Genomic DNA, 19,380 nt, shown 5'->3' with positions numbered 1-19,380 from the left:
CTAGTTGGCTCACCTCCTGTACCCTGGGAGAGCCTTGGGGTAGGGACTGGGTTAGTCCCTGTGCTGTTGGGGCCGTGGAAGGAGCCTGATCAGTATCGTCTCTCCCTGCCGGCCCTGACCCCAGCGTTGCAGAAGCTTTGGGACAAGGGTCATCGAGGGGAGGGTGAAGACTGGGTTTGCCATCTCCCTTCCCGGTCCTAGAAGGGGTCCCGTTTGTCCCTCTACATTTGGAACCCAGATCTTCGTTGGGTCCTGGGTGGCGGGGCAGGGAGCCACCCCGCGCCCTCTGGCGTCTCTGAGTGCGAGCTTCCCTCCTCGCAGCCCTCTGCCTGCCCAACCAGTTCCGCTGCGCCAGCGGCCAGTGCATCCTCATTAAGCAGCAGTGTGACTCCTTCCCCGACTGCATCGACGGCTCCGACGAGCTCATGTGTGGTGAGCCGGCTTCCCACGGAGGGCGGGGTCCCCCCGGTGCTGAGGTTCTGCCTCCGAGTTGGGGTCCAGAAGGGAGAAGCGGACTGGGGGCAGTGCGGTCAGGAGTCCTTGGCCTTGCTAGCAGGCAGGGGAGCTTTCCTGGAGTGGAGGAGGCTGGGCAGCTGAGCTGAGGGGAGAGGGAGACTGAGCTAGGGGTGTTCCCGCTGGGAGAGGCACAGGGGCAGGCCCCCTTGGGAGAAGGCATGCGCAGGTGCCAGGTTTGGCCTGAGTGTAAACTGTCCTGCTGCCCAGGCACCTCAGCCGTGGCATCGGTCAGGCTTACCCTCGCCAGAGCTGTGCCCATGTTGAGTCTAGAGCCCAGACTCCAGTTCCTGTTCTGTCTGAATGAAAGACAGCGTTCCCAGCCCCCATGGCTCAGGAGCCCAAGGAGCACCTCCCCAGCTCAGGACGCCCAGAGGAGCCCTGCATGCACCTTGGCAGCCCCGAGCCAGCTCCTGGCATTGCCCGTTGGGCTGAGCCCCCTAAGTCCAGGCCCTGTCACGGGATTTCTGCGGGGCTCAGTGAGCCCCGCTAGTGAAGGCCCTGGGCCCCTGGCACACCTGTTAGCCCAGCCCCTCGGCACAGGTGAAGTCCACTGCTAGATGGGCTAGGAGACTGGGCTGCTTCTGCCTGTCCCATGCCTACTGCCTGGTGTCAGTCCTGGAACCAGCCCCACGGGCCTCCTGGCCCAGCTCATGACTCATGGGAGCAACTGTGTACTTCCAGCCGTCACGGAGAACCTCGGACAAAGGGGATGAACATGAGGCTGCTGTGGGGGAGTCACTGTTAAGGGGCCCTTGGGGTATACATAGAGCTTAGCCGAATGGAGGAGGGGGAGGAGAGGAGGGGAAGGAGGGCGCTCCAGGCAGGCCAAGGGGGCAGCGGGTGGGTGGTACTGAGGTTAGCATGGCTCCCCGGCCCCAGCACCCCAGCATCCCCTCCTTCCGGCCCTCTGTCAGTGAGTGCTGGTCCCAGGCAGAACCAGTTCCGCCAGGGCCCACGGTATCCACCCACAGGGGAGCCTGTTCCTTTGCAGTGAACGTTGACCCCCTCTTCCGGTCTGTCCTCTGGCAGAAATCAACAAGCCGCCCTTGGACGAAAGCCCGGCCCACAGCAGTGCCATCGGGCCCGTCATCGGCATCATCCTCTCGCTCTTCGTCATGGGCGGGGTCTACTTTGTGTGCCAGCGTGTGGTGTGCCAGCGCTACACAGGGGCCAACGGGCCCTTCCCGCATGAGTACGTCAGCGGGACCCCTCACGTGCCCCTCAACTTCATAGCCCCGGGTGCCTCACAACATGGTCCCTTCACAGGTAAGGAGCTGAGACGGGCAGGGCCCTGGGCAGAGGTGGGGAGAGTAGTCTGGGCAGGATCTGGGTGAGTGGATCAGGGATGCTGCTACCAGGCCCCACAGCAGGCGTGTGGCAGACATCACTAGTCGATCACAGCACTCGGGCTCTCCTGCTGAGCTTCTTGGCATCAGAGTCCTCAGTGCAGAGGCTGCACAGCTACGACCCGTCCTTTGGCCTTGGAGGTGTGGGCAAGCTCTTTGGATGTGACCTTCAATATTCCTTTTTTAAAAATAATTTTTACTGATCTTTTTTCATTCTTGGGAAGAAGGGGGAGAGAAACATCAATCTGTTGTTCTACATATTTATGCATCCATTAGTTGATTCTTATATGTGCCCTGACCTGGGATTGAACTGGCCATCTTGGCGCATCAGGACAACGCTCTGACCACTGAGATACCCAGCCCGGGCTTTTAGTGTTCTTGTGGAGCATGTCTTGAGTGTTCGGGGGTGGGCGGGGTGTGGTACTTCGCTTCTCTCTAGTATCTAAGGAGTCACTGGGTATATAGCAAGCAGTTTTGTCCTGAGCGCAGTTAGGGCTGTGGCTGCACAGTTAAAACCCGGTGAGGTGCAGTCCACCAGCCGCGGGGACCTGAGAGGCCACAGGTGTGGATTCCCAGGTGGCACTGCCAGGCTGAGGCACACGGTTCACATCACGGTGTGGCCAAGAAGGTGGGATCCGTCCGTGCTCAGCCCCGAGAGGGTCACTGAGGTCATCTCCAGGGCCACCTTGGGCTTCCTCAGTGCCTGCCCAGCCTTGGGTCCCTCCCTCCTGTCCTGTTCCCCTGCCCAGAGCCAGCCTTGCTGGGACCCTGGCTTCTGTGTGCAGATGAGGCCCGATTCTGCTTGGGGGTGGGGGTGGTCAGATGAGGCCCGATTCTGCTTGGGGGTGGGGGTGGTCAGATGAGGCCCGATTCTGCTTGGCGGTGGGGGTGGTCAGATGAGGCCCGATTCTGCTTGGGGGTGGGGGTGGTCAGATGAGGCCCGATTCTGCTTGGGGGTGGGGGTGGTCAGGGCTCCGGGAGGCCCGAGGGAGCAGCCCGGTCACCCTGGCAGCAGTCCCCGGAGAACGGGGCCCTCTCTGTGCCAGGCGCTGTGCTGAGGCCCTCTGAGTCCACTCCCGCAGGCCCACAGTGGCCCCTGGGGGAGTCTGTGGGTCTCCCCATTTTACAGGTGGTGGGCAGAAGGCCTGCGTGGGACGGGCTTATTCACCTGGACCTGGGTCTTGTGGGCGGCAGGAGCTGTGGAGGGCCCACTGTGCCTGTGGGGTACCCCAGCCTGACCTGCCCTGTCCCCTCCCCCCGCAGGCATCTCATGTGGCAAGTCCATGATGAGCTCCGTGAGCCTGATGGGGGGCCGGGGCGGGGTGCCCCTCTACGACCGGAACCACGTCACCGGGGCCTCGTCCAGCAGCTCCTCCAGCACCAAGGCCACGCTGTACCCGCCGGTGAGTGGGGGCGGGAGGAGGCCTGGCTGGCTGGGGACACTTCTGGGACCTCAGGATTCCTGGACTAATTAGCTGTTCCACCACAGAGAATCCTCCTGCCTCCCCTACAAGCCTGCCATGTTGCTCTTCAGTGACACTGCTTTCAGTTTAGAAAAGGGCACGCCTCGTTTATTGGGGATAACCTGGGCACCACACAAACATCTAGAACGGAAGTTCCACCCGTCATCCCACCTCCTAGGTTGCTGGTAGGCATTTCACTGTCCGAGTGCAGCCTCTCTTCTGCACTCTGTCTAGATGGGGTGCTCGGGGGTCCCCGTTCAAGCTCCCCCTCAGCATCCCCACCAGGAACACTATTTTCCAACCAAGGCCTTGCTGGCTCCCAGAAAAGAGCTGGATTGTTTTCTAAAGGGCAGGCACTCGTGGGGCGACTTTCGTGGCTGAAATGCTCCTTGGGGCTGCGGGAGCCCCAGTGGGGTGGGGGGCTGGCTCTCACCAAGCCACGCCTGGTAGCAGAACAACTGTACAGTGTCCGAGCCCCCCTGTGGGGTCCCTTGTGGGAACCCTCTCCCTGAGGTTGGCTGGGGTACCCTCATTTCCAAGAGCACAGCTCCAGGGTGACTGGCGAGCTTGATGCACGCAGGTGAGCCTGTGTGTATGGAAACATCAGAGTCTGAAGGTTCTGTTTTTAATTCTTTGAAACCTGACTTCCTGTGACGGGATGTCCTAAGGCAGTGGTCGGCAAACTCATTAGTCAACAGAGCCAGATATCAACAGTACAACGATTGAAATTTCTTTTCAGAGTCAAATTTTTTAAACTTAAACTTCTTCTAACGCCACTTCTTCAAAATAGACTCTCCCAGGCCGTGGTATTTTGTGGAAGAGCCACACTCAAGGGGCCAAAGAGCCGTATGTGGCTCGCAAGCCGCAGTCTGCCGACCACTGTCCTAAGGTGAAGGCAGCCCCTGGAGCTTTCTCTGGTGTCTCCAGCAAGCCCACCTGCCAGGGCCGGGCCTTCCTGCCCCTCAGGGTGTACGTCCAGGGTGTTGCCTCCTCCCTATCAGCCCTGAGCTTGGCAGGCCTGGAAGGGGAGGAGGGGGCAGCAGAAGGTGTTATCTCGGGTTCGCAGGACGGGAACTGAGTCTCCTGGAGGCTCCAGGACCCGACTGCATTTTGGGGCAGAGGAGGCAGGACCCAGAAGCCTGGAGTTAGAATACTAACCACCACTCCTCCCGTCCTCCCCGCTGCCTCTCACGTGCCCCACAGAGCCAGCCAGAGGCACGGAAACCCCTGTGAGACCGAGCTCGTCCCAGGAAGCAGCCCCTTGGCCTCCCGTGCAGACACCGGAGGCTCAGGAAACTGCCTTCTGTGTCCCAGGCTCTGCTGGGAGCTGGTGATCTTATTAGGTAGCAAGAGAGGACACTGACCAGCCAACTGGTTTTTTGTTTTTGTTTTGTTTGTTTTGTTAATCCTCACTTGAGGATATTTTCAAAGAGAGTGGAAGGGAGGGTGTGAGGGGTTGGGGAAAGAGAGAGAGAAACATCAATGTGGGAGAGACACATCGACCCGTTGCCTCTCACACACGCCCCAATCGGGTGCAACTCAGGTACATTCCCTTGACTGACAATTGAACCCGTGACCCTTTGGTGCATGGGGCAACGCTCTAACCACTGACATATTGGCCAGGGCCCAACCGTTTTGTTTTTTTTTATATATATCTCACATACCATACAATTCATCCACTTAAACTGTACAATTCAGTGGTTTTTAGTATATTCATAGATATGTGTAACCATCACCATGGTTAATTTTAGAACATTTTCATTACCCCAGAAAGAAACCACATGGAGCCAGCTATTTTTAAATTAACGACACGATTTTGCATCAGTAATGCATGTTCGTGGTACAGAATTCAAAAGGCACAATAGCATGCACAGGGGGAAGACGGCCCCCGCCCCCCAACACGAGCAGGAACCCCCTTAGAGCAACATTCCATGGCAAGGTTCTTGTGTGTTCTTCCTGAGTAATGTGTACATAAGCAAGTATACAGGAGTATGGACTTCATTTTCCAAAAGAAGAGAGTAATGTTTTTACCTTTCTAAAAAAAAATGTTTTTATTGATTTTTAGAGAGAGAGAAAGGGAGAGGGATAGAGAAATAGAAACATCAATGAGAGAGAAACGTTGATTGGCTGCCTCCTGCATGCCCCCTACGGGGGACTAAGCCCATGCCCTGACAGGGAATCGAACTGGCAACCTCTTGCTTCCTGGGTCAATGCTCAACCCCTGAGCCACCAGCAGGGCTTTTGATTCTGAGGGCAGGGGAAGGGCCTGGGTACTTCTTGTGGTGACTCAGCAAGTGTCAGGGCAGACCCTGACTAGGGAAGCAGGTCTTCTCAGCCCCATTTTAGAGGCGAGGAAACCGTGGCCCAAGCAGGGGAAGTTCCTCATCGGACAAGGGGGCCTGAGAGGTGTGGGCCCGTGTGGACCCACACCTCCTGCTCTGGGAGGAAACCTGGCGGCGGGTGGCAGGATCACAGCTGCACTGGGCCTCTGTGACCCCCGCTTGGCTCTCCGCAGATCCTGAACCCACCGCCGTCCCCCGCCACGGACCCCTCCTTGTACAACGTGGACGTGTTCTACTCTTCAAACATTCCCGCCCCCGCCAGGCCCTACAGGTACGCAGTCCCTGCACAGCCCCGGCGGGAGCGGCTGGCTGTTCCTCCGGGCCCCGTTTCCTAGGAGGAAGAACCCGGGGAGAGGTCCAGGGTGGTTATGAGCACATGATGCACCCAAGTCCTGCCTCCCGGCTCTCCTCACCGGGCTGCCCTCCACACCAGAGGACCGGGCCTGCGTGTTGAGGCCAGAAACCCGCTGGATCCCGCATTCTGAGTGGCTCTTAAGCTGGGACAGGCAGATGGGGCCTGGAAGAATGCTCCCACGCATTCCGACCTCGGCATGGCTGGTCCCACCGCCTGGGAGGATCCATGCATAGGGGCCAGGCTCCCGGCTCCGTGGTCTGACTGAGTCTGGCTGTGGGACCCTGGGAGTGACGCCGGGGACCACATCTAATCCACATGAGTGCCGGGTGGCTCCGCCTTGCCCCCCGCTGTCATCCTCCACGTGGTCTACATTGGGGTCACAGACCCCATCTCCCTTGGTGGGAAGGGGGCACTTGAGGATGTTGAGGAGAAGTGGGATCCGGTGTGCTGGTCTGTGTCCAGAGGCCACTCACGGCCTGGGGTGGGGTGGGGGGTGACCCTCCTGACTTCAACCTGGTGGTCTCAGCCAGCTGGGCTCCAGGTGCACTGGGCCCCTCACCCCAAGTGAACTCCCTGATGGGGTGGGTGGGGGCGGGCTCTGGCAGAAGCTCTGGAGTGTTGGAGGCCCCTCCTTCACTGAGTCACTGGCACTGTGGAGACTGACCAAGGCGTCACCTGCCATCTAGTGGCCGTTTCGGGAACTCTGGGCCGAGTCTGGAGAGACACACCTCTTTGCTGGTCATTGCCTTGTTCAAGGACCCGCAGTGGCTCCCCAGTGCCTCAGTCAGGGTCTGTCCCCAGCAGCCTCGTAGGCCACTGCCCAGGGCTGTGCCATCCACACCAGCCAGGCCAGGCCCCTCAGTCTCTGGAATACCCCATGCCGTGTTCTGCCAGGATTTGGGTGTCACCTCTGATACCTCTTCCCTTCCCACTGTTTGTCGGGGTCCCTTTCTGCTCTTGGGGTCCTGGGAGGCGAATCCTGCCTCTACACTTTCCTCGGCACTAGGCACGCTTGCTGGCCCTTGGGTGCTGGCTCCTCCTTCCTGCCCCTTGGGAGCCCCCTGTGGCCTGGAGCTGGGGCTCAGAAACACACCAGGGTCCCAGCCCCACACTCCGGCCATGGGGCAGCCCGACCCAGGGTATAGCATGCAGGAGGTGTCTGGGCGGCGATGCCCTCCAGGAGGACAGCTGGGTGGCACCTCTGGGGTCAGGTGTCTTTAACTCAAGATGGGACCAGTCCAAGCCAGAGTGACCGTGTGTAAGGTTGTCGAGCACTTTTCTCGTATCGGGCCGTTTCGAGCATTTTCTATGCAGAATCTCATTGAACCCTCACAAGTCGCTTTTGAAATGGGTGCTGCTTCATTCTCCCGTTTTATCAGTGAGAAGCTGAAGCTAAGAGAGGTTAAGTAAGTTGTCCAAGGTCAACCTGGTAGGCTCTGCAGGCCTTGTTCTCCGTCAAGGTGACTTTGGCCTGGGGCTGCAGTGCTTGCTAGGGCCTGGGCTCGGGAGCCCTGCCGGGGAGGCGGAGGCACGTGTGCTTAGAGGTGGGGATGTGGAGGTGCAGAGGCCACATGACTGGGGGACCCTTGTGCCCATCTGGTCCTCAGATCACATCCCACTCCCCTTTCTTTGTCCTGTCCAGGCCCTACATCATCCGAGGTAGAGCGCCCCCGACAACGCCTTGCAGCACAGACGTGTGTGACAGTGACTACAGCGCCAGCCGCTGGAAGGCCAGCAAGTACTACCTGGATTTGAACTCAGACTCAGACCCCTACCCACCCCCGCCCACACCCCACAGCCAGTACCTGTCGGCGGAGGACAGCTGCCCCCCTTCGCCCGCCACGGAGAGGAGCTATTTCCACCTCTTCCCGCCCCCGCCGTCCCCCTGCACGGACTCGTCCTGACCTCGGCCAGGCCACCCTGGCCTCTCTGCGCCCCTGTAAATAGTTTTAAATATGAACAAAGAAAAAATATATTTTATGATTTAAAAAATAAATATAGTTGGGATTTTTAAAAACGTGAGAAATGTGAACAGTGATGGGTGGGGCAGGGCTGGGGAAACTTTGTACAGTGGAGAAAATATTTATAAACCTTTTTTTTTTTTTTTTTTAAGATCACTGCCATTCTTTTGTGCCATGTGTGCATTAGAGTGGAGTGTCCCCACGGAGTGAACTCCGACCTTTGGCCCTGCCCTGGACAGCCTCTGTCCTCCTGGGCACAGGTGTCTCGCTCATCAGGCTCCCGCATGGGAGGGCAAAGGCCAGCAGGCAGGGCCAGCGTCATGGCTGCGGTCATAAAGGGCCCCACGCTTGACTTCGTCTCAGCTGTTGCCACCCTGAAATTATAAATAACTTTTGAGAAAGAGGCCCTGTGTTTTAATTTTGCACAAATAGGTTTTGCAGATTCAATAGCTGGGCTTTGGGCTGTTCCTGGCCAGTCTCTGCCACCATCTGACCTGTGTGTGCCAACCCAGGCTGCTGTGCCCATCAAGGCCGTGCTGGGGACTAGGGGCCCCTCCTGGTCTTGCCATCCATGTGGGCACAGTGGATGAGATGGGGCTGCCAGGCCACACTCCCCCCAAGGAAGGAAGCCCCCAGCCTGCCCTGGCCCCTGCTTCCCGGCCCTCACAGTCAGTGAACGCTGTCCGAGGTTTGCGATGTGCCCATCTGGGTAGTATGGGAGGAGACTACTAGGTAAGGCCTGGCTCCTGCCCCTGGGGTCCCCACCTGTGGAAGGAGACACAGAAGTCAGCAAGTAATGGTGTGTGATCATGAAGCTGGGCTGTTCTCCCGGGGCCAGGGGAAGCTGGGAAGGGCCTGACCCTAATTGGGATGTCTAAGGTGGGTCATGGAAGACGCCCCACGCGTGGTGCTGGGGGCACTCTCCATTGGAGTCAAAGCAGAGATCTGGAAGGAGGGCCTCCCAGCAGGACCCTGAACCGTCCCCCCCCCCCCCAGGGCCTGCATACAGAGGCGACAGCGAGGTGAACGGATCAGCTGCCAGACGGCCTCCCACAAGGGGGGCCCCAGAACGCACTGGATCCGGTAGCCCTGGCGCTGAGGCGGGGGGAAGGCAGAGACCCTTAGCACGCCAAGACTGCTTGGCCGAGGGACAAGCCTGCCAGGCCTGGCTCCTGGGGTGGACCTGCAGGAATCGCCTCCCCTGGCCCCTGATTGTGGATGCTCCTGCCGCTGACGGAGGGCAGATGCCGGGGACAGGGAAACCTGTGGTCAGTACAAAGCCACAGGGAGCACCAGAAGCCAGAGCTGAGCTCCAGCCCAGGGCTGCGGGCCACCTGGTGGGACCGATGCTCAGGGCCCCTTTGCCAGCAGGAGGGGTCGGATCTGCATCTGGGAAGGCCGGCGGGCCCCATCTGTTAAGAAAGGTGCCGTCACCGCCCCTTGGACTGCTGGAAGGCGTCCAGGAGATAAATGCCCACGAAGACGCCTCGCCCAGTCTGCCTGGCAAGGAGCAGGTCCTTGGTGAATGGGCGCTGGGACGTGTCAAAGCTCAGAGGTGACTCACCTGCTCAAGGCCACACCACTAAGGACCGGCAGAGCTAGATGGCGCGCCCAGGGTCTCAGCCCAAGGTGGGGTTCTCCGCCCCACAGAGCTGCCAAGCGCCCAGGATTCCTGTTCTTCCAGGTTGGAGCACACACCCTGAGGTGCTAGTCCAAGCACCAGTCTAAGCCTGGGCAGCCAAGCAGGAAGTGGAGGTCACTTTCGCGGACTCAGAAGCAGTGGCTGCATGGTGGGGGTCCCTTAGGAGACCCTCCCTTCACTTTCTCGCCCTTCGCTCACGCATTGGGGGTCCCCCGGAGCACACCCGCTCCGTGCTCCTGTCCAGCCAGCCATGCAGTCTGCTAGGGTCTGCCAGGGATCAGGCAAGGGGTGGGGAAGGAGTGGCCTGGGCTGCTGACCCCTGGTGGCCTGTGCGGGCTTTGGGGGAGGGAAAGTCACCCATCGCAGCCCTCCCCCTCACTCCCCTTGTACCCAACCCAGCCCCGGTAGAGCCATTGCGTGGCTAGGGGTGCCATCTGGTGGCCAGAGGTCACTCCCCTGGACGCTTTCCTGCCTTGTGGTCAGCTAGAGGGAGTGGAGGACAGCCTGCCCTGGTCTTCCATGTGCCGAGTGAATCTGTCAGCCTTCAGTAAGCACCCACTGTGTGCAGGGCCCTGCACTTAAGTCACATGCCGGGGGACCCAGACGTTAGTCAGACGTCCTCCCTTGAAGGTGCTCTGAATCCAGTGATAGAGGCAGACAGTTTCCAAAGCCATGGGGGTCTCTGGGGCCCAGAGAGGGTATCCCATTCAGATGGGAATGCTTCCTGGAGGGGGTGATGTTTGAGCTGTGTCTTAAATGAGAGGATGAAATTAACGCAGCTTCTTTCATTTAAACTTCACAATAGACCAGCTAGGCAGAGGGTATCCTCAATTGGTAGTTAAGGAAACCAAGGCTTGGGAAAAAGAAGTCAGAATTTTTTCCATTCATTTGTTCAATCATTCCTTTTAAAAATAATTTTTTTTTCATTTTATTATTTATTTTGATTAATCCTCCCTTGAGGATACTTTTCCATTGATTTTTTTAGAGAGAGTGGGAGGGAGGGGGGAGACAGAGAGAAACTTCGATGTGAGAGAGACACATTGATTGGTTGCCTCCTGCACGCACCCCGACCAGGGGAACCAGCATCTGAGGTACATGCCCTTGGCTGGAATTGAACCACGGACAAGGGTCCGTGGTTGGGCTGACACTCTATCCACTGAGCCACACCAGCTAGGGCCAATCATTCCTTTATCCAATAAATACTACTAATGGGCTATGAGTGCTACTCAACCTGGCCAAAAGCACTTGTACCTTCCCCCCAACACCTCTGCGGCGACACCCATGTCACCCTGTCCCAGGATGGGTGTGGGAGCTCCTCCCTGTCCCGGTCCAGCAGCCCCTGGGGTCGATGGCGGCCCTGGGTAGCCGGACAAAATCCATGTGGCCAGATCTCGGGCATGTCCACTGCCAGGCAGGACAGTGGGGAACCAGGATGTGGGTAATGTGGAAGGTTCTGTCCCAGACAAACCTGGATGGTAGGGAAGGGTTTGGGTCCCACTTGGCCACTCTGGGGTACCTTCTCGAGAACCACTCAGCTGGTTCTTCACAGCATTGGGACCCCCTCGTTGGTCCCACCCTTGCTGCCTCTTCTCTGGAAGTCCTCACCCAGACTCCCCCCACCCCCTACGTCTCCCTCCACCCAAATGCCCACTTCTCTACTTTCCCCATAAGCTCACTGGTGGCCCTAATGGTTAGCAACCCCAGCAGCTCCCCTTTCTACTGACACCTGAGCGACCAACATTCCTATGATGGAAAAGAAAATACCTCCTCCCTCCCAGATGGAATCTGAATGTGGGGGAGAAAAAGAGAAGAAGCAGAAGGGTTAAATTTCCAAGTTAAAATGGGTCTACCCGTCACACCCCACTAGAACTCCCTATCGGACCCCTTCTCTCCAGTCACAACGGGTCTTGACCGGACCCAGTACCAGCCCAGCCCCCTCCAGAGCATGGCCTTCCCCGGGGTGGCCTCACTCCAGCGCTTGCCTGACTGAGCCCTGGTAACACACCAAAAGGAAAGCCAACGTGGGACTCTTTGTCCTCAAGAGGAGCTGCTTCAATTAAAAACCCTTTTCTTTATCCCGAGTTCATCTTTCTTGAGTGGATGTGTGTGTACAAATGTCCTTCCTTTTATGAAATCATGATAATAATAAATGCTGTTTTAAAAAAATCAGTACTTGATAGAATTAAAATTTGGCAGTTCTATGTCTGTTCCCAAAATGAAGAAGTAATAACTGGGTGATGGGCACATGGGCGTTCATGACATGTTTCTCTCTATTGTTGAGTATGTGTGAAATTATTTATATTAATTTTTTAAAAGTCTAGATGGGTTGAAAATGTTAACATTAAAAATTAAATCACAAAAAGGTTAGAGAGAAAAAGGGGAAGGTAGTAATGTGTGAAATGTAGGAATTCTACCAGGGTAAGACTAATGCAAAGTTTCAAAGTCACTCTCCTCCTCAAAGACCCCTGGCCCTTGGTGATTGGCTGAGCTCAAATGTCTCCTCCTTCAGGAAGTTCTCCTGACTTCAACCCTTGGGCTTATGTTAGGATTTTTAAAACATGCAAATACCTGCACTGACCTCTTTTCCCTTAGATTGTCAAAATATGACAGCCAACACAATAGCTATCCGGTGTGAATGAATAAAAATTATACTTTTTTTGGTGTCAAATTGGCAAGAAAATATATTTTTTTGGTGTGCTGCAGAGTTTTAGTAATTAGTTTATGTGTGCCATGAAATAAAAAAGGTTGAACTTGCTGGGTTAGGAGTTATAATAATTGGGGGCTTTTGGGGGGCCCACTTACGTTGTTCGAAGTACTGCATTATCTCATTTAATTATAGTGCACAAGGCCGTGTGACCCACCTCAGAGTCTGGGATGGAGGAGCCTGAAGCAGGTACTGGCAAGTCCTTTGATGATGAATGAGTAAAGAAATCGGTGGGTAGCTGGGCCCTCCCCAGGTGTCCAGGAGGGCAGGTCCCAGGGCAGGCCCCTCTGGCCCTGTGCTACTCTGGCTCCACACCGTCCTTTCTAACGTATGGCCACTCCTGAACACGCCCTTCCCCACCCAGAAGCTCTTCCCAGCCCTCTCTCTGAGCATGAACACGAGTTCCTCCTCTTGTCCTCAAGGTCCTGCACCACCCACCATCCCTGCCGTGCCCCTCTCCCACCACAATCCCGCCCCCCCCCGCCCCCCCCCGCCTCTCTGGCGCTCCCAAGCCTCACCTTGAAGTCTCTGGTCTCTCTCCCTGCCACCTGGACCCAGGAGTCGGCGGCCCTGTCCTCCCTGTCCATGGGTTGAAATGCCACCTGCTCAGGAAGGATGCCCACCCCTCTGCGGCCCGTTTCACTTACCGCGACCCGGTGCTGCCCAGGTGGTGTCTGACGTCCCCCGCTGCGCGTGAGCCATGCCCCCACGGGCTGGGCGGAGCAGGCGCTCGCTAGAGGGCTGCCCACGGATGCAGAGCTCCTGCAGCCCTTGGCTCCCCCGCACTGGCGCGCACACTCGTGGGCGTGATGCTGCGTTCCCTGCACTCCCGCTCGGCTTCACGGGGCGCTAACCTTGCCGCCTGCCTTTCTCAGCCCGGCCGACCAATGTCGCCCTCTTGTCGTGCTTTTAGGAATAAGGCAGGTTATTAGTAAACGCACAAGGAGGGTTCAAGGTGGGCTGCTCCTCGGTGGCCCGGCTTTCGGAGGAAGGTCGAGGGTAAACCCTTCCGTGAGACAAAAGGGACTCCCTACTTTGCATATTTCTCTTCACCACACGGTTACGGGGACCTGACCCCCAAACTCATGGGGCAGCCAGCTTTTTCTCTGGGAGAGAGTAAGACGTGCTCACGGATCCCGCCTCCTTTATAAAATTCAAACGTGGAGAATGCGGGCATCGATCCCGCTACCTCTCGCATGCTAAGCGAGCGCTCTACCATTTGAGCTAATTCCCCAGCTCCCAGCAACTTCCGCCGTGGGTACACATGGTGGCTCACGTCATCACCGGTTTCCTCCAGACCCTCCGACCCGCCCGCCCGCCCATCTCGCTGCCCCATTGGTTCTCTTGCAGTTCCTAGCTCCACGACCACGATTGGTTTGGCTCCATTGAGTTTTAAAAGGCATTGGCTATCGGATTGGTGGTCCGACACGTCCATCTAGGGGAGCCCCTACTGTTGCTACGGCGTAAGGGGACCCAGCTGGGTTTCTCCTGGTTTCTGATTTGTTTCTCCAGACGCCGGGGGTCCTAGAGATTCCGGATCCGTCAAGTCCATGGGAAAAGAATGCGCCTCTCGCGCTTGACTGACGGGTCCTGAAAGCCAATTGCAGTGAGTGCAACGGGGCACGCTGGGCGCTCCAATAGACTGCAGGGGGTGGGAGAGGAAGGCCAATGAGCGTGGAGCTGGAGGCAGGGTCAGGCTCGCCATTGGCCGCGAGGCGGCCGGAGGGTGGGAGGGGGGAACTCAGGGCCTGCTTGATACGTCCGCCATTTTGGGCGCTTCGCTGATGGTGTCGGTGAGCGCGTTTCCCGCCTGAGCGCAACTAGCGGCGGGTCGCGGGCACCTCCAGGTAGTGAAGGGGGAGGAGGGCGGAGGAGCGGGTGGCGGCTCGGGGTGCTCGGCACCCGGGCGGCGGCGGGGTTCCCACCGCCCGGCCTCGGTGGCGCGGGGAGGGAGCGTCCTGGCCCCCTCCCCTCCCCCCCGGAATTCGCCGGCGGCCGGGGAGGCGCGGCGCTAAGGCTCCCCTGACCGTCCCCGCCTGCGCCTGTCAGCCGCCCGCTTGCCCGCCGCGGGCCACGGGGTGGGACGCTGGCCCGGCGGCGAACTTTGCGCCGGCCTTGGGCGGCGGCGGCGGGGCGGACCGGACTCGCCCCTAACCCGGCCGGGCCCCGCTGCGCCCCGGCCTATCTGCTCCAGCGCCGCCCCGCGTGCGGGCCCCCGAGCGTGTCAAGTTGAGGAGCAACTCGCCGCAGACTCGCGAAGACCATTGTTGGACCCCGTTCCCCGGAAAACAAGTTCTGTGGGTTTCTGTTCACGGGCCGCCGACTCTTCGGAAAACGCGAGCACTCGCTCGGAGTATTTAAATAGCCTTCCGAGCGATTTTTTTTTTTTTTTAACTCGGGTGTTGTGACTCGAGCGTAGAACTGCTCGCGAAAGCCTCCCTGGCGCACCGGAGCCGGGGGGGGGGGGGGGGTGGTCCTCCCTGCGGCTGGAGGTACCTCCTCCTCAAAGAAGCCCGTTCGCTGCTGACTTGGAGGGGCTTCCTCCCGAGACACCGCCTGCTCTGATCGCCGCTTGGACTTTAGGCTGTAGGTGCACGGAGTGAGCCCTCGGTGGTATCTCTGTGCCCGGAGGTTTCAGCCTCCACGCTTCCTGTAATTTCCCCGGTGCTCCAAGTTTTCTCCATGCGGGTCCCGTAGAGCTTTGTTTATGTTTTGCTTTCATGGGAGGGGCACTTGGTGGTGTTTCCTTTCATCCTCACAGCACTTGGTAACGTGGACGTTGTCCCGCTTTGTGGATTTTACTCCGATTTTTGTCCTCAAGGTCATGTTGCAGGTAGGCAGCAAGTGGGAAAGGGACTCCAGGCTTCCAAGCCACTAGGATGTCTCCTAAGTGGTGGTGAAGTTGGAGCTTTCTTCACTCTGGAGTTAGACTTGCCTGGGTTCAAATCTTGGCGTCGCCACTTTGTAGCTTTGTGACCTTGGGCACGTTACTCAACCTCTCTGCTTCCTCTATAATGTGGGAATAATAATAGTGTCTGCCAAATAAGTTTGTTGGGAGTAAATGAGTTCATGCATATAAAGCAGCGAGGAAAGGTGCCTAGAATGTAGTAGAATCAGCTTAGTCATTGGTGGCTATTATTAATTTAAAGTTTACTTTTAAATGTTTAGGTGTTATTAGGAAGCCAAATGAGTGTTTAAGACCCTGCCTCTTGGTGAACGTCTTTAGAAAGCTCTGAGTATTTAAGAGTCAGCTGGACTGAGAAAAAAATCCCTGGACGGAGATTTAAAAATCCCTGGACGGAGATTTAAAAATCCCTGGATGGAGATTTTTTTTTTCCCCATTTTTAACTCATTGAATTGAATACACGTTTCCAGGAGTAATGGTTAGTGGTGGTGCCTCAGAGTGTTTTGTTCAGGAGGTGGTTCCATAAAGAAAAGCCCATCAGTAACTCACGTTGGATTCTTTTCCTCTGACTTTTGGATGCTACATCCTAAGTGATTGGCACCCAAATCATGAACTCCAGGATCTCTCAGTGTGGTTACTGTGTATTGAGATCTACTTCAGTGAAGGTAGTTAGGGAAATAACCGTTGTCCTGGATGGATGCATTTCACTGTGTCTGAGGGAATCCAGAGTATCTAACAAAATGCCATCCATTCAGTCACACATATACTCAGTCTCTGAATTCCTGTCCCGTGCTCTTCTCCTTGGTACTGGAAACCATGCTCACTCACCCTTGGCATTCTTGCTTGGGACCTGGCTTGCGCTGAGAAAGTGTTATTTTGATCGACTCAGTCTTGGGTAGAGATGAGCATCTTGCTGGTGTAACTTACCCCAGAACAGGAAGAAGATTGTTTGGGATTAGAAAACTAGCTTTTGTGTGAAGTGTAGCAAAACAAACAAACAAAAAAACTTGCTAGCTTCAGTTAACTATTTGAGAATTTGAAAGTCAGACCATAGCTGGATGTAAAATGAATAGTAATAAAATTAAGACTCGACAGGGTGAAGTTTACTTAGCTTCTATAAGTTTTTGTATCAATTTGGTACAAATACAATGTTATTAAAGATAAACCAGCAGCTCTTCTTTAAAACAGTATGTGTGGTATTTAGTTTGTTTCTATGGTAAACTTGTATCTTTCAGCTTTATAGTTTGGATCTTTGAGAGGCAGCCTGAGTATATATTGGTCTGAATTTTTATAATGTTTGTATTACCCTTAATAAGAGTGAATGGTAGTGACAGTGAAACTCTTCGAACAATCTGCTCAACTAAAACTCAACGTTGAGTTTATTTCATAAAAAGCACAAGAAGCTGTGGTTTGGTCCTCCTAGTCAAGATCTGAGCTCCAGTGTGGGCTGAGTAGTGCTAGCTACTTTTGTTGGGTGAGATGGGCTAAAAAAATAGACCTGGCCTCTTGGCTTTAAGTAGCTTCCTCCTTCTTATTTTTCTTTCTTAAGAGCACCTCATATGATTGGTTTTTTATTTACTCTAGATGAGTGCTTCTCAACTGGGGGACAATTTTGCCCCCAAAGAAACATTTGGCCATACACACACACACACACACACACACACACACACACACATATATAATTGATTTCAGAGAGAAAGGAAGAGGGAGATAGAAACATCAATGATGAAAGAGAATCGTTGATCGTCTGCCTCTTGCACACCCCACACTGGCATGTGCCTTGATGGAATCAATCACCTCCTGGTTCATCGACACTCAACCACTGAGCACACCGGCCGGGCTGGAGATACTCTTACTGTGGGAAATGGGCAATGTGCTGTTGGCTTCTAGAGGGTAGAAATCAGGGATGCTGCTAAACATCTTGTAATGCACAGGACAGCATTTATTACCCCCCCCCCCCCCCACTTACACAAATTATCCAGCTCCAAAATCAGTAGTGCCGAGGTTGAGAAACCCTGCTCTAGATAAATGCTAGACTGGCCTCCTTTAGAATCATTTGGGATACTTTTTATGACCATGGATGATGGGATGATGGATCCCATCTCTGGAAATTTGTGGCAGGATTGATAGTATATTTTTTAAAAGCTCCCCAAATAATACTGAAGTGCAGCTAGGTTTTGGAAATGTGCTACACCAAAAATGTCAGGGACTACTTGGTCAAAGAATCCTTCAGGTGATTTGTACGGTGTCTGTTGTACGTAGGTTCTACCTTGGAGGTTGCTTAGTAATGGGAGAGATGGTGTACATACATTATTTTCAGGTGCCTGAATACTGAACTTTAAATGAAAATTTTAATGAATTGATTTTATAAAATAATTTAGAAATGTTTCTCCCCATGAAAATAATTACCATATTGTGCCCTGGCTGGGTGGCTCAGTTGGTTGGAATGTTGTCCCATATACCAAAAGGTTTCGAATTCGGTTCTCAGTCAGGGCACATACCTAGGTTGTGGATTCTATTCCTTGGGGATGGGGTCAGCGCATGTACAGGAAGCAGCCGATCCGTATTTCTCATCGATGTTTCCCTTGGTGAGGGTTAAACAGAAATTACCGTATTGTGCTGAACTTAGCAGCACTCTCAGGTATTTAGGGTTGTTTGCTCCTATGCTAAAGAACCTTAAACGGTGGTTTTTGAGTTTTGTATCTTTTGCCCTCATCTTGCTTATCATCTGTCAGTTCTGTTTTTAGATGTCAGCTTCATCATTATCTTTTTTTATTCCCAGAGAGTTGGCCCTGTATCAGTTTGCCCATTCTTCCCTTTGAGGGCAAGAGAGGCTACTCTGTGCTTAACCTTTCACACAGTGACCTTGCCAGCTGGTAAAGAGGGGTCCTCTGGGCCTGGACTCTGACATAGGTGTTTTACCTCCTGAGAAATATGAGGTGCAGTAGTAGAGAGAAGGGCAGAAATCCTTTTCTCGCACACACTTAAAATTTAGGTTATCTAGTTTATTGAATGGAAGAATGCAGTGTAAAAGCTATACAAATTTTCAGCAACTTAATGTTGTTAATATCTAGACATAAAAAAGTTCATGCAGACACTTTCTAATCTTTTGGCTTATGGTCATCTACTTCTGATCTTCATTAATTTGATCAGCAAATATATTTTGCTGTATTAGGGATTCACTCATGAACAGGTACTTAAGGACTTGGGCGAGACAGGAATGAAAAGAGAGACAGTTTTGGCTGGGAGACCAGATAACAAAACTTGTTAAATTTTACTAGTATGTGGAGTAAGTAGCCTCTTAGTGAGTGGCCCTCAAGGCCTCAGAGGACAGAGCTTGTACTGTATTTGCTGGTTAGGTGGTTGAGATTGCCACAAGTCTTGCCAGAGAATAAAGGAGTTACACCTTTGTTTCTCCTTCGTATTAAATGGTTATGTTGACTTGCGTCCTTGGTTTGGTGTGTCTTAAAAAGCAATGCCTTTCTTCCCATGCTGGTTTATGACAGATATTAGCTTATATAATAAAAGGCTAATATGCAAATTGTCCCCTCTAATGGGTGTTCTATCAGGACTTCAACCAGGGGGCAGGCCGGTCAGCCAACCTCCCACACCGGGCCTCTAGTTGATCTATACTGTCTTTTGCTCCGTAGATACTGGTTGTCAGTCAAACTTGAAACAGTGACTGGCTCCATACTGATCAGGGCTTGATGTAGGTTTATGCTAAACATCTGGAGTATCCTTGAAATTGATGGTGCTTCCAGTGGGATTGTTTTTTTTCTGTAGTCTGGATCTAGGTTGACTGGAAATTTGTTTTTGTGGCCTTTTGGCTCTGGCTTAGGGTTAGTTGCCATGGGAACCCCTTTTCTTCCTTTCTCCCTCCCCCTTTACTTTTCTTTCCTGGGAGAAGGGGAGATATTAGTTACTAGTTGCATTAATATCCAATTTATTTAAGTTTTTGGATGATGATGAACTGACATCTGGATACCAGGTAAATTGACTAGATGGTAAAGAAGCAAGTAAAAGGGATCTTGGCAGCAATAGAAAGGCTTTTACTTTAACTGGGACATTTTTATGTCACAGACTTGGCAAAGAACTGGGTTTACTCTGAGTAGAGGCGGTTTACTACTTGTCACATACAGCTGGCTA

The 19,380-nt window shown here is 54.4% G+C and overlaps 2 protein-coding genes and 1 non-coding gene across 4 annotated transcripts in view; 2 read left to right on the top strand and 1 right to left on the bottom strand.

Moving 5' to 3' along the window:
* Positions 1-8,387, top strand: part of LRP5 (LDL receptor related protein 5) — a 78,410-nt gene extending 70,023 nt beyond the window's left edge. For both annotated transcript variants that reach the window (XM_054724911.1, XM_054724910.1), the window contains exons 19-23: positions 322-432; positions 1,546-1,782; positions 3,126-3,265; positions 5,841-5,938; positions 7,665-8,387. In XM_054724911.1, the coding sequence (XP_054580886.1) occupies positions 322-432; positions 1,546-1,782; positions 3,126-3,265; positions 5,841-5,938; positions 7,665-7,926 (848 nt within the window). In that variant the 3' untranslated portion in view covers positions 7,927-8,387. The remainder of the gene's footprint in view (positions 1-321; positions 433-1,545; positions 1,783-3,125; positions 3,266-5,840; positions 5,939-7,664) is intronic.
* Positions 8,388-13,490: 5,103 nt separating this feature from the next.
* On the bottom strand, positions 13,491-13,563 carry TRNAA-AGC (transfer RNA alanine (anticodon AGC)). The gene has a single exon. It is a non-coding gene; the product is annotated as a tRNA-Ala (tRNA).
* Positions 13,564-14,074: 511 nt separating this feature from the next.
* The window catches only part of PPP6R3 (protein phosphatase 6 regulatory subunit 3), a 75,895-nt gene continuing 70,589 nt past the window's right edge, over positions 14,075-19,380 (top strand). The window contains exon 1 of the mRNA XM_054724646.1: positions 14,075-14,122. Coding sequence (XP_054580621.1) covers positions 14,114-14,122 — 9 coding nt within the window. The 5' untranslated portion in view covers positions 14,075-14,113. The remainder of the gene's footprint in view (positions 14,123-19,380) is intronic.

The sequence above is a fragment of the Eptesicus fuscus genome, chromosome 13 (genome assembly GCF_027574615.1).
Source record: "Eptesicus fuscus isolate TK198812 chromosome 13, DD_ASM_mEF_20220401, whole genome shotgun sequence".
NCBI classification, from domain to species: domain Eukaryota; kingdom Metazoa; phylum Chordata; class Mammalia; order Chiroptera; family Vespertilionidae; genus Eptesicus; species Eptesicus fuscus.
The sequence above is the reverse complement of the archived record's forward strand: the minus strand, read 5'-3'. Positions and strand labels throughout refer to the sequence as shown.